The 15053-nt window shown below is 38.1% G+C and overlaps 1 protein-coding gene across 1 annotated transcript; it reads right to left on the bottom strand.

The window, feature by feature from the left end:
* Window positions 1-3168: 3168 nt before the first annotated feature.
* LOC110570579 (small nuclear ribonucleoprotein E-like) lies at window positions 3169-3447 on the bottom strand. The gene has a single exon (XM_044914769.1). It carries the CDS (start codon window positions 3445-3447, stop codon window positions 3169-3171), a length of 279 nt encoding a protein of 92 aa, XP_044770704.1.
* Window positions 3448-15053: the final 11606 nt, after the last annotated feature.

Raw genomic sequence — 15053 nt, 5'->3', positions numbered from 1 at the left:
TGCTTAGTTAGTTTAAGGTAAGAAATAGGTATCCATATTTCAGTTGTCCCTTTTTTCCTCTTGGGGCCAACTCTTATTTTTTAAAAAAGATTTTATTTACTTATTTGACAGAGAGAGAGAGAGACAGTGAGAGAGTGAACACAAGCAGGCGGAGTGGGAGAGGGAGAAGCAGGCTTCCCGCTGAGCAGGGAGCCTGATGCAGGGCTCGATCCCAGGACCCCGGGATCATGACTTGAGTCGAAGCAGACGCTTAACGACTGAGCCGCCCTGGCGCCCAGGGGCCATCTCTTTACAGGAAGCACACATTTTGGCTGGCTCCATTATGCCACTGGTGTTTTACAGCATTAGGTCCATTGTGAGAACACAGCTGGTTATTCAGATGTGTCTCTGACAGGTGGAAAGGATGCCTAGTTCTGTGTCTCAGGCTGCCACACACATAAGCCACCTCCTCCAACCCAGCCTTTATCAATAATTAAGGGGATATTTAAAATTAGCTTGGTTCTATAAAGAAATGTTAGGATTTTGGTTGATTGCACTGGTATCCTATGTTCAACTTTCTGAAGAAGTACCAAAATGTTTTCCAAAGTGACTTAACCATTTTACATTCCCACCAGCAGTGTGTATGTGTATATATGGTACTAGTCCCTTATCAGATACATAATTTGCAAATATTTTCTACCATTATGTGGGTTGTCTTTCCACTTTCTTGATAGTATTCTTTGAAGCACAAAGGTTTTAAGTTTGATTGAGTCCAATCTATATATTTTTCTCTGTTGTCTGTGCTTCTTTACTTAATCCAAGGTGATGACAATTTACACTTTTGATTTTATAAAGAAACTTATAGCTTTAGCACTTACATTTAAGTCTTTGGTTCATTTCAAGTTAAATTTTTCTGTATGTTATGAAATTGAGATCCAACATCATTCTCTTGCATGTGGATATTCAGTTGTACCAGCACCATTTGTTGAAGAGATGGATTATTCTTTCCCCATTAAATGGTTTTGACACTCTTGTTGAAATCAATTGGCCATTGACGTTTAAGGTTTATTTGCGGACACTCAATTCTATTCCATCATTTTTATATGTATCCTTATGGTCTTGATTGCTGGAGCTTTGTAGTAAGTTTTGAAATTGGGAAATGTGAGTCCTCAGCTTTGTTATGCTTTTTAAATATTGTTTTGGCTATTCTAGTCCCTTGATTTTCCATAGGATTTTGATGTCCATTTATCAGTTTTTCAAAAAAAAAAAAACTCTCTGGGATTTTGATAGTGAATCAGTTGAATTGGTAGACCAATTTGTGGATTTTTGCCTGTAATTTCAGTTTTAATTTCTTCTTTAATCAAGAATTATTTTTAAAAATGTTTGCCTATCTTTTACTTTGTTACTCTATTTTTCTTACAACATAATTAGAAAGTGTGACTTTGTGAGTTCTGTTGTTTGGATTTCATTGAAATAGTCTTTGTTCTCTGATCCCAAATCCATTTATTTGATAATATTCCCTTGTCATTTGAAAAGAACACTCACCATGAATTCATTATGTGTGTATGTAGATGTTCTCAAATCATGTTATTTAAACCGTTGGTTATTTTTATTTAGTGATATGTCTATTTATAAGAGGGTTTGCTGGGGTGCCTGGGTGGCTCAGTCAGTTAAGCATCTGCCTTCGGCTTGGGTCATGATCCCAGAGTCCTGGGATCGGGCCCCATATGGGGCTCCCTGCTCAGCGAGGAGTCTGTTTCTCCCTCTTCCTCTGCTCTTCCCCTGGCTTGTTCTCTCTCTCCCTCTCTCAAATAAATAAATAAAATCTTTAAAAATATATAAGAGGGTTTGCTATTAACTTTCATCATGATTGTGGATTTGTAAGTATCTATTCCTAAAGTTTAAAATCCTATAATTTGAAGTTATGTTGTTAGATTATAAAGATTCACAACTGTTTTATTTTCATAGTCACTTGTTCTTTACATTCCATTTTTCCCTCCAGCGACTAAAAAATGTACTATATCCCTTCGAAACTTTTTTTTATTGAAATATAATTAACATACAGTGTTACATGAGTTTCAGGTATACGACATAATGATGCAACAATTTTATATATGACTCGGTGCTCAGCACGATAAGTGTAGCCATCATCTGTCGCCAATGTTTTTACAGTCTTATTGACTATATTCCCTATGTTGTACTTTTATTTATTTTGTAACTGGAAGTTCGTACCTCTTAATCCCCTTTATCTATTTCACCCATTCCCCCCACCACCTCTGCTCTGGCAACCACCCACTCGTTCTCTATATTTAAGTCTGGTTTTTTGTTGATTTTGTTTGTTGTTGTTCGTTCATTTCTTTTGTTTCTTAATTTCACATATGAATGAAATCATATGGTATTTGTCTTTCTCTGACTTATTTCCCATAGGACTATACCCTCTAGGTCCATCCACGTTGAGGCAAATGGCAATATTTCATTCTTCTTTATGGCTGAGTAATATTCCATTGTATATATTAAATTTCTATTTTGCTAATCAACAACTAGAGTTAATCAGCATTCTCTGAAGAAGACATTGAACTTCAGTGCTCTTTTTTTTTTTATCCTTTCCATGGCCCCCTCTTCACTACTTGACATCTTGAAGTCAGCTGGAATTCTATTTCTAGAAAATTAATTTTTTACATTGTGTATTAATACTTAGTCATAACGGTAACTTTCACAGATTCCTTTATTGTGATAACTAAATGAGGTAATGCATGAAAAATGTTTGACATGATGCTTGGCATACGTTAATTATTCAATAGTGTTTGTAATGATGATGAGGATTATCAAGATTATTACCATTCTCTACAAGCTCTCTTTTGATGATCTTTATCCTCAGCTTTCATTATCACCACCACCTGGATGATTTCCTAACCTATGTCACCTACCTGGCCACCACTCCTGGGCTTATTTTATTTTCAGTTTTTATTGCAGATCACTACCTAAATATTCCATCAAGACACCCATCTCGATACATTCAAATTAAACTATCTTTTTTTTTTAATAAAAACAATCCCACAGCATTTATTGTCCTCTGGTAATAACATAAACAATATGAACAAATGTTTTAGAACTACACTTCCAACAAAGGACATCTAAAAAAACAAACTACATGGCCTTCTCAAGAATTTCTCCCTTCATTGATCATTTCTAGTTGGAGACACTTCGGAGCAGGGTAATATTGTCTCCTTTTAGCATGATCCAACCCACTTGTTTTCTTGACTTTGTTTTAGAATGAATCTCTTCGACATCATCTAATACGAGGTTCATGTACTCATCAAAACCAATGATATAGCCCTCTATTCGCATGTTCACTTGCTCATAAAGCCACACCTGAATTTGAGATCTATTTTGCAAGTAACTGAAGATGAGGTTGATGGGCTGAACCATCATCTTCTGCATTTTTTGGCCCTGGCCACGGTACGCCATGGTGGAAGCCGACAAAGATCGCTCGCTACCTCCCAAATTAAACTATCTTTTAATTTCCCAATTTCTGGTAATGGAACAGGCATTCTCCCTGATCTCTGATCTGGAAATCTTGGAGACATCTTTGCTGTTCCTCTTAGATTGCCCACATCCCCCAGCAGATAGTCGAGCTCAGTGCCTGTATCATGTAGTTGCACGGTCAATGTTAGTCTTCTTCCTCCTCCTTTAACTTTAATACATTGCAAAGTCCTATAAACACTTAAAAAAATTCTATTTACCTTCCTCTTTATGACCCCCTCCTCCCAATGTTTTACTTTCCATCCAGCATTTAGACTCCTAGTTTTCTTTCTTATTTTCTGATTTCTCCTCTCTTCTGCTATCCTTACTGTTCAATCCCTTCAAAGATTGTGCCAATCATGTATTTATTATATACTACCTAACAGGCTCCTTGTTATGAACATAAGTCTAAAATCCCCGGTCTCTTACTGAAATGGATCTAACCTACAACAGCAACTACTCCCTTTATGGACACTGTGGGTCAGTGAATCTGGCACACTGGTTCCTCCCTGAAAACCCCAAACATTCTGTGAACTTTTTGGTTTTATCTTTGATATTCCTTCTGCCTAGAAAGCTTTCTTGAGCCATCTTTGTCAAAACTCTACCTATTCAAAACCACCCTTGTCATAAAGCCTTGGTTCACATACTAGATAGGACTTGTCCTATTTATAAGCCACCCTAGCATTCTGTATGCCTCTATTAGTGATGGAAAATTTTTTTTCCTTTAAATTAAAGATTTCCAGAATTTATTATCTTGACAATTTACCAGATTGTAAGATGTTTAAGGGGCTTTGCCCTACTCATCTTTTAATCTTCTGTAGGCCCTTAGTAGTACAGCATATTTCACAAAGTTGATGTTCAATAAATATTTGTTGAATTTAATAAAGATTGTATCACTTAAGACAAAGAAAAAAAATCATTCTGAAAGCATGACCAAGGTTTCTTTTTTTTCCCTTAGATTTATTTATTTATTTATTTGAGAGAGAGGGAGGGCAAGCATGCGTGCGTGAGTTGGGGGGAGGTGAGAGGCAGAGGGTGACTCCTCAAACAGACTCCGAGCTGAGCAGGGAGCCTGACACGGGGTTCCATCCCAAGACCCTGAGATCATGACCTGAGCCAAAATCAAGAGTCAGCAGCTCAACCAACTGAGCCACATGGCTCCCCATGACCAAAGTTTCTTAAGCATATTATGTCAAATAAAGGTTTGTTCAAACACGAAATTGCTATTTTCTATATATGAAGCTTTGCTTGGAGAATGAACTAGCTAAACATGTCTCTGAATGATACAAGAGAAGGCACACAACCTTGTTATGGTGGCAAACCTGAAGGAAACATGTACTTTGTAAGAAAACCAGACCACAGAAACAGCTGTGGCATATGAATAGAGGTCTTTCTGAATATTTGATGAAGTGCCAGAGGTTGCCCTTTGTACACAGCTTATGACAGACACAACTTTAGAAATCGTTGGCTCTCCATGTTGCTTTTGTTCACAGAGATAGTAAAGACAGCTCTCCACCACTACCCTGCGTAGCCTGAGTAGATGCAAGAAAATAATGGGCTCTAAGTCTGGGAATGCAGATTGCAGCCCCATTCTGGAGGAATTTGAAGGCTAGTATTGGGGTGTTATGGAGTAAGCAGCTCATTGACGTTTTTTATTGTTCTTGTTTCCTGTTGTTTGTTTTTGATCTTGGGTGCACCATCATAGAGGTATGCTTCAGGAAAATTAACCACACAGCAGAGAGGAGGTCGGCTTGAATAGACCTACAGACTTAGCTGGTGTACTTACAATAGAATAGAAAGTGGTCAAATGAAGTAAAGTGGCAGAAGTAATAGAGGGGAGGGAAATCATGCTGATGTTGGAAACTATTATAAAGGAATTAACAACTGACCTGTGAATGATTATGATGGTCAGGATAAGGACAAACCAGAAATAGCTCCTAAAGTTTTGACACAGGGAAAGGAGAGAGACCGTCATAGGATGGAGGCAGGGATGGGGGTTGGGGGAAGAGAGCCTAGAGGAATTGGAAAGGTTACTCTTTTTCCTCCTGAGAAAATGAGTTTTTGTCTTACTTCTCCCATTTTTCCTTCCCAGTCTCTTCTTTTATTTACCCCTTTAAAAGCTAGTATTTTGGACAAGTCACTAATATCCAAGCAATGCAGATCAATTAGCTACCACTTTTCATGCAGCAAATGGAACAAAATTTAATAGGATTTATCATAGCCAGGGTTTTTATCAGTGTAGAAAAAAAAAAAGATATGGTTATATGCTCCTAGAGAGGAGTATAAATTGGGAATTGGTTTTATGATCAGAGGTCCATATATTATATAGTTTGGCTTTTTACACTTTATTATTTTATTTTTATTTTTTAAAGATTTATTTATTTTATTTTAGAGAGAGTGAGCACAAGCAGGAGGGACAGAGGGAGAGGGAGAGAGAATCTCAGGCAGACTCCTGGCTATGCGCAAAGCCATACACGGGCCTTGATCCCACGACCCTGAGATCAGGTGCTGAGCCAAAATCGAAGAGTCAATGGCTCAAACGACTGCACCACCCAGGTGCCCAGGCTTTTTAGACTTTACATCAAATTTATTGTTATATAATTGACATATAATAAAATACTCCCTTTTAAGTGAACTATTAGGTGAGTTTTGACATAAGTGTGCCTGTGTAACTACTACCTCAATCAAAATAAAAATAATTTTTCATCATCTCCCCAAATTCACTCATGTCCCTTTACTGTCATTTTCTGTCCATCCCCTACCAAAGATCCACTTTATTCCGCTTTCTGTCACTAGGTATTAATTTTTCCCATTTTAATATTTCAAATAAATGGAACCATACAGTTTGCACTTTTTTTGTGTCTATCTTTTTAACTAAAAAGGCAAGGGGAGCTCCTCTCTACTCACTAAGTGAGAAGCTGCTCCATTCATGAGTTGTTTAATAAAACCAATTAGATCTTCACATTAAGGAAAAAAGGTTTTGAAATGTCTTAGACTGATGTGTACTAGTAGTTCATTTCTGATTATTACTGAGTAGTTCCAATATGGTTCCAATTTTAGTAGTTCCACTAAAACTTGTTTATCTAGTTACCCGTTGATAGATTCGGTTTCCAGTTTTTGCCTGTTAGGAATAAAGCTATTAACATTCATATTTAAGTCTTCATGTGGGTGTATATTTCATTTCCCTTGGGCAAATACCTAGGAGTGGAATTGCTAGATGATATGGTAAGTGTATGCCTAACCTTGTAAGAAACTGCCAAATTGTTATCCAAGGTAGGTGTACCACTCTACTTTCCCACCAGCAGTGTATGAACATGCTCCACATCCTTGCCAACACTTGGTTAGGGGCACCCTTTCCAATTTTACTCATTCTAGTAGGTGCACAGCGGTATTTCATTGTATTTTAATCTGCATCACTCTAATAACTACTGATGTTGACATACCGTTGGGTGTTTACTGGTCAGTTGCGTATCTTCTTTTGAGAAGTATCTGTTCAAATACTTTGCACATTTTAAAATTTGGTGGTTTGTCTTCTTATTGAATTACAAGTGTTTGAGATTCGAGTTCTTTATCAGATATACGTATTGTGAATAATATCTCCTAGTCTGTGGCTTGCCGTTTCATTTTGTTAAAGGTGATTTTCGAAGAGCGTAAGTTTTTAGTTTCAATAACATCTAATATATCACTTTTTAAAAAAACGACCAGAACTTCGGGAGCTCAGCTTAAGAAAATGTAAGCCTTGGGGGCCTGGGTGGCTCAGTCGGTTAAGCTTCTGACCCTTGGTTTCGGCTCAGGTCACGATCTCATGGGTCATGGGATCAAGCTCCACATGGGGTCCTGCGCTCAGCGGGAGTCTGCTTGGGGGTTCTCTCCTTCTGCTCCTTCTGAAACTTACTCTCGCTTTCTCTCTCTCTCTCTCTCAAATAAATAATCTTTAAAAAAAGAAAAAAGAAAATGCAAGCCTCAGCATTGGTTTCCTACCTGTCTGTTCCCTACCTGGAATGCTTGAATGCTGCAGAGTTGGGCTAGAATCTAGACAAATTTTACAAAACCTCATGAATGTGAGAACCACTTTTGTTTATATTAATAGGTATCATTTCATGGGTATATACTGTGCAATAAGCAGGGTGGTAAATATGTCATATAAAATTTTTCATTTCATTCTTACAAAAGCCTCACTGGAGAGGAAACTTGGATATAGAGTAATAAAATAATTAGACTAAAGGCTTAAATATTATCAGTGGCAGAACTAGACTATACTTGACTCGAAAACCCTTTGATTCTTAAAAACTGTGCAGTGTCCTATCTCAGAAATCTCTGTATCTGTCAAATTCATGAAGTGGAGGTCCTCTTACTGCTGCTTTTGGCTGTTTCCTGATGGCAAACACAGTCGTGGAACTGTGGGGTTTTCTGTTCCTCTATCAGGGCAGTTACATCAGCTTCCCGACCTCTCAATTGTAGCTACAGTGTTTTGTCTTTGTTTGTTTGTTTAATTGGTTTGGGTTTTAGCTTTAATAGTTCTCGTGGCAAACTCCAGGTTCCTTACCTTCCTGCTTCTGTCAGAAGAGGTAACTCTCCTGGGAGTTTCATGGTGTTCAGGGAGTCATTTCAGGATCTCAGCTTATAACCCAGTCTTCCAGCCCTTCCACTGATTTTGTAATAATCAAACTCTCTGTATTATATCACTTTCTGCTTAAAATACTTCACGTGGCATCTCTTTCCAGCACTGAACCCTGCCTGATACACATGGTCTGGACAGATATTCAACAAAGGCTTGAGCAACTATTAATCAGAAGTGGGGCAGTTCAGCGACAAAGAATTGAGTCCTTGGGGAGACAGGCATGCCAGACGCCTTCTCCATCCCATGCAAATAATGCACTGGCCTGATTATCAGGGAACCAGGAGACCAACTTCAGGACATGGCATGCGTTCAATTGGTAAACCTCTATCCTGGGACTCTTACGACTTCTCTTGCTCCCTATGCCTACAGAGAAGTTTGATCCCAATGTGCAGGGTGAAATTGTTCCTTCAGCCCAAGGTGAAGCCATCTCAGCAATGACAGCTAGAGAGACGAAGGGACAGGGGAATGAGCAGGGCAGTTTAAAGCTCAAAGGAACAATTTCCAGGTGAATAAAAGGCAGAGCTACCTCATAAAGCATTTAGTAGATATGTGGTGCTCATTGCCTTAAGATAGGAAATAGATGCATCGCTTTAAATGTTTTCTTCATATACTATTAAGATCTATCAGTAGCCAGGCAAGTTGTCCAGTCAGCATTTGGCATCCGATTTAGGAATTCCCTCAGTGTTACTGATTAATGGTTATCCAACTCTTGCTTGAACGGGTAGAGTGACAGAGTTCATTACTTCACAAACCTGGCTCTTCAATTTCTCTAATCATCAGAACATTATTTTTGTTGTTGTTGTTGAACATCAAATCATCTCTCTAATTTTTTCTGTCTGAGAATAAGCATATGGTCTCTTGCTACTTATCTCATTTTTAAAGTATCTCTGGTATCCATTCCCACTCACGAAAGGCCCCAATTTTCTTTCAGGACATTATATTTCTTCCATGGTATATGGTTTTCAGAGAAGACCTGTGTGCCTGCCTCCCACTCTGGAAACAAAGGGAAAATCCTTCCTTTCCTTGTCCTCATAAACCCAGACATAGGTACATGTCCTAGGTTTGGCCAGGTGTACAATTTCTCTTCAGTTTTTTTAATCTTGAGGAAATGTGGCATAAATAAAAGGAGTAGGTAGAGGTCATTCAGCACAGAGGTAGTATGCCAATTGCACATTGAGACCATGAGACAGTGGCTATACTTTCTGCTTGCAAATCAATTTGCTTTAACATTGTTATTGTTCATTTCAGAATCTGGTCCTCTAATCTCAAGTCTAGGTGGCCCAGTAGCCTTCTAATGGTTTGGTTATCTTAAAGTTTCTTTCTGTTGTTTGCAATTCAAATCTCCAACCAAAACCTATATATGAATGGGTGAGTAGCTTCTTCCCCTGAAGTGTCTAGTCTCTGCTTATCTTACTTAGGGACAATTTGGTTGCAACAGACAGAACCCACTTTAGTTGACTCAAAAAAGGAGAGTTTCATTGAAAGAACATAAAGAAGCCTCAAGGTACTAAGGACAGCAATTAGAACTGGATCCGCGGGAAATGGATCTGGGAAACGGGGAAATCAGGAACTGTGGTTGGTTATTCTTTCAATCTCTCAGCGGCCAAGTGTTCTCCTTCATAGTGGTGTCTCTCTTGTGGGTTCACTGCTGTTTTCTGGACATATATTCTGGTCTCTATTCTTGCTGGGTTCCTGTTTAACCATCTCATATTGACCAATCAAGACATTTTAGCTTAACCTACAGTCAAGTGACTACAACTCTATGTCTCTTAATTCCAATTGTCAAAAGAGAAATATTTGTTCCTGACCTACCAGTAGGTTGACTGGTTTGGAAGTAGGTATTCATCCTTAATCAAATCAGTTGGGGAAGAACTGGGGCAGGTTAAATATATATCCCTCTGGAGGCAGTGGGTGCAGCAGGTCAAAGTAGGAAGTGCAGTTGGGAGTATCTGGCAAAATGACTGATTGGTCTGGGATGCTCTTGATGGATAAAGGATCCTCACAAGTCCAGACATTTTGAAAAATTATAACCTGGGAACTGGAAGTTATTTTCTTTTAAGAATCATCCAAGATTTCTGGGGCACCTGGGTGGCTCAGTCAGTTAAGCGGCCAACTCTTGATTTCGGCTCAGGTCCTGGAATTGAGCCTCACATCAAGCTCCATGCTCAGTGGGGAGTCTGCTTGGGGATTCTCTCTCGTCTTCTCCCCCTGCCCCTTCCTCCCACACTTGTGCATGGTTTCTCTCTCTCTCAAATAAATAAATAAATCTTTAAAAAAAAAGAATCATCCAAGATTTCCTACTCACTAAGAATAATCCTTCTCACCAAAGAATACCTGTTTCTTTTAAGTTGTTATCCTAATTGTAGTCACCAGTTGTTGCCCCTGAGAGGCTGATAGAGACGCATCACCTCTCTCTAGTGGCTCTCTGTGACATTCCAGGATTTCTCAAAGTGATGTCCATGGACCATCTGCATTAGAATCTCCTGAATGCTTAAAATGGAGATAGATTCCTGGGATTCACTCTAGATCTACTGAATCAGCATTTCTGCAGGGGCAGGAGTGGAAGAAGCTGTCCATTTGAATTTTCAACAAATTCTCTAGGTGATTCTCCAATACATTAACATTTGAGAACCACTAAGCCAAACTATCAATTACTTGAGGACAGGGAACAGCGTTTGTCTTGTTCAGGATTGTATCTGTGATACATTACCTGGCACATAGAAGATAGTTAGTAAATAAAGAATCAGTAAACTCTTACATCAACAACATAATCCTGATTATATACAAATGTATAACAACAGTGATGAGGTTTAACTTAAATTACTGACAGAATCATAAACTCATGATTATATTACAATACCAAATTATTTCTACCAATTACTAAAGAACACTCTTTAAAAAAAATCCCATTATTGTGATACTTTTAATAGCTAGAGTTCTCCTTTGCTTTTATGTTAGACTTGCTTTCAGCCCACACTTTAATTCTTCTTCCCTAAATGGCATAGGTATGGTTTTCATGTCCTGTGAGTCCAAGCTCAATTACTTTCCCATCAAACCATTGTGAAGTAGAAATATTTGCCCATATTTAGCCATGCTGTTCATTTTCCTGTTAGTTACTTTCTGTTTTGTAGTTATAGAGTACAAAAAAGGATTGTGGATGAATCAGAATGTGAGGTGGTGGTGGTCATACAGATAATGTGCAAGTAGTAATTCTGAGTCCTCAAGAAAGTGGTAGATCATAGTTTTTCTCTGTTCTCCTTTCATATTTTTAAAAATACGTGTTGTTTTACACCATTATAGAACAAATATAATGGCAGTTTCATGCTTTACAATTTATATTGCTGATTTCATGAACTGTTGGAAATTCTATTCTATTTCTGACAGTACAAACTTTTTTCCCCCTCTGTGATACTGAGTCAAAATGCTATGACATTGCAGGGAGAGAGGCATGTTCCAGTTCTGCCTACCCCCCATCTACCTCCTCTCTTTACCAAAGGCAAATTCCCTCCTCCTTCTCCCATTCCCTTCCCAATACCAACCATGGGTCCTGGTCCTAACCCCTGGAGACACAGAGATTTAAGTTAAGTTTGACCAATTAAAAAAATTTTTTTTCATTTACTTGAAATATACCCCGAATTCAAAATATTTCCAAAATCCAATCACTTCTCTTTCCCTCCACTGCTCCTACCCTGGTCCACACAATGTCAACTCGCTGAATTATTGCAATAAATTGATTTGTCTCCATGCTTCTGCCCTTGCTCCACACCCAACATAACTTGTAGAACAGTGCCTCAAAACTATGTGAGATACAGTCACTCCTCTACCTAAAATCCTCCACGTGGCTCATTAGGCACTGGCCAAAGTCTTTGCAGTTACCTAAAAGGCCGTACCTATTCTGACATATAATAAGCACTTGATAAATTTTTGCTAAGTGAATGAGTAAATTTAAAGAAACTTAATTCTCCTTACTTTCAAATTAATACCCTAGTTCCTCAGAAGCTCCTCTGAGGGAATGGCTTCCAGATTTCCATTCTGGTCATCATCCTCCTACATGAACTTTAGGTTTTAGTGTCCTTCTTAAAATGTGGCACCAAGACGTGAACATAGTGATTCAACTTTGGTTAACCAGCGACGTTTACTCCATACCTCCTTCTATCCCTGTGGCTTAGGATTGCATTAACTTTTTTGGCAGCCATGTTATAACTTTGGATCACATTCTGTCTGCAGTGAATGAAAATTCCACGTCTTCACCCAGAAACTGATGTTAATTCAAATCTACTCATCCTTGCACTTGTGCAGTTGGTATTTTGAAACTATGTAAGGACTGCCCAAAATTATCTTCTTTCATAGAATTTGATTCTTTTTTGTTCAAAGAAATTTACATCAATGCCTCTAATTGCTCAGTTTTGCTACTATGGCAACACTGTTAGATGTTACTATTTTTTTCAGCCATTACATTTCCCATCATCAGCTTGTCCCCCCTTGTCTTCCAATTGGTGTACAACACAAAAGTGAGTTTTTTTCCTTTTCTAAGATTATTTTGCTAGATCATTTAAATATTTCTCCTGACATGACTAATTGTAGAAAGAAGAGTTACATAGACTTTGGAAGACCTGGGTACTGTTCTGTCCGCTAACTCTGTGATCTTGGAGGTGTAAATGAAACTTTGTGACTCAATTTCATCACCTATGTAAAATGAGAATGATGATAATAGCATCTGCTATTCAATAGGGTTATTTCAAATGTCAATGAGATCACGGGAGTGCCGAAGGAGTATTGATATAAAACAAGAAAAATGGCTAGAGACCCTAAATCAAGTTAGAATCAGATAAGCTTCTCTTATCTTGCTACTTTTTCCCTTTAAAATATAGCTCCTTAGTATGGAGAGCTGGTTTGAAGTTAGGATACAGCCGTTCTACCCTAATTTCCCCACTAACTAGTTTGGGTACCTCAGACAAATGATATAACCTGATAGACTTTCTTTTCCTAACCTTAAAAAAAAAAAAGGGATTTGCCCACATACTTTCTAAGATCTCTCTCAGCTTTTTGAATTTTTAAAAATCTATTGTGCTGGTCCACACTGAAGAATAACACAAGTCTTATTTGTACATTTGTCTTCATCAAGGTACATGTCTGGTTGTTTCTATAATAATTAAGATGCATATGCTGCATTTCAAATAGGAGCAGAGATGTAGTGCCTGTAAGAGCTAAAGGCTTTTAAAGGAGTCCTAAAACACCAAGCTGAAACCAACAAGGTTTATTTCAAGTAATTAAAGAACCACTTGAGCAAAACTAGAAAGAATTTTCTCCTCACTGAATGTGAGTTTCATAACTCAGACCCCACCCAAAACTGGTGGGTGCTGAGGACTTCAATCACAATAATGCACCTTATTTAAATAAAAACAGTTAATCTTTTCATATGAAGTTTAAAAGATGCAGACATTAGCAATCTGTTATTTAGAAAACATGCACCACTTCTGTGCAAAAATATCAAACTGCTGAGAAGAGAACCTAAGTAAATGGGAGCATACAAGAGAATGACAAGTTGAGACATTACTTCCAATTCTTTTCATGAAGCTTTATTTTATTGAAAACATGATTAAACACTTAAGATAATTAAAATAAAATTAATATTATATTATTCATGATCCTGCTACTGTAATGCAACTTTAAAATTTACTATTTTTTAATTTACAGACATATATTTGAATTCCTTAAATTCTTGGGAATAATCAACCTTAAGCCTTCATGGGAAGAGTACTTATCCACAGGGAGGATATATGAGGAGAATCTTCTGAAATTTGGCTTAGTAGCTTCCAAGACACCACTCCTTCTGTTTTCCTCTTTCTCACCAAGGCTTGTTTTCAGTCATCTTTGCAGGTTCCTTGTTATCTTCTCTTTCCCTAAATGTTTGGGTACTTCAAGGCTCAGTTCTTATAATTTTTCTCTTTTCTATCCTGCTAATTTCCATGGCTTTAAATTTCATCTATTGGCTGCTGACATTCACATATATAACTTTAGCTCAGAACTTTCCCCTTGAACTCCAGAACTGTGTGTACATCTGCTTACAAGACTCCTTTACTTGGAAGTCCCAAACATAACAAAACCAAATGAATCTCTTGGCTGCTTCCCAAAACTTACTGTATTCCCAGATTGCTACCACTCAGTAAATACCAACTTCTTTCTTCTGGATACTCAACCCCCAAACTTGGAGTCATTCTTGACTTTTTTCTCTCATGCCCAACATCCAATTTGTAAGAAAATTCTGTTTAGCTCTACCTTTTAAAGATTTATTTATTTATTTTAGAGAGAGAGAGAGAGAGAGAGCATGTGTGAGCAGGGAGGGGGGCAAAGGGAGAGGGAAAGAGAGAGTGAGAGAGAGAATCCCAAGCAAGCTCCACACTCAGCGAGGAACCCAACACAGGGCTCGATCCCATGACACTGAGATCGTGACCAGAGTTGAAATGAAGAGTCGGACGCTCAACCAACTGAGCCACCCAGGCACCCCATTAGCTCTATCTTTTAAATATATTGAGAATCCAAATGCTTCTCAGTTTTTTCCACTACCACTCAGTTCCAAACCATAATCTTTTTCACCTGGATTTTGCAATAGCCTCCTAATTTGTCTCTTCCCTTCCCCCCTCCCTTCCTAAGACTTTGGAAAGTCTTTTTCAAAGTCTTTGAAAAGACCACTTTTCAGTATAAGTGGTCTTAAAAGTAAATTAGATCAGAGGGCACTTCATGTAATGAGCACTGGGTATTGTATGAAACTGATGAATCACTAAATTCTACCCCTGAAACTAATAATACGGTATATGTTAACTAAATTGAATTTAAATAAAAAATTTTTTGACTCCTGGGTGGCTCAGTCAGTTAAGCGACTGCCTTCGGCTCAGGTCATGATCCTGGAGTCCCGGGATCGAGTCCCGCA

Source organism: Neomonachus schauinslandi, chromosome 5 (genome assembly GCF_002201575.2).
Source record: "Neomonachus schauinslandi chromosome 5, ASM220157v2, whole genome shotgun sequence".
In the NCBI taxonomy this organism is placed as follows: Eukaryota; Metazoa; Chordata; class Mammalia; order Carnivora; family Phocidae; genus Neomonachus; species Neomonachus schauinslandi.
The sequence above is the reverse complement of the archived record's forward strand: the minus strand, read 5'-3'. Positions and strand labels throughout refer to the sequence as shown.

Coding starts and splice junctions, on each gene's coding strand:
- LOC110570579 (XM_044914769.1), bottom strand. CDS start 3,447: ATGGCGTACCGTGGCCAGGGCCAAAAAATGCAGAAGATGATGGTTCAG.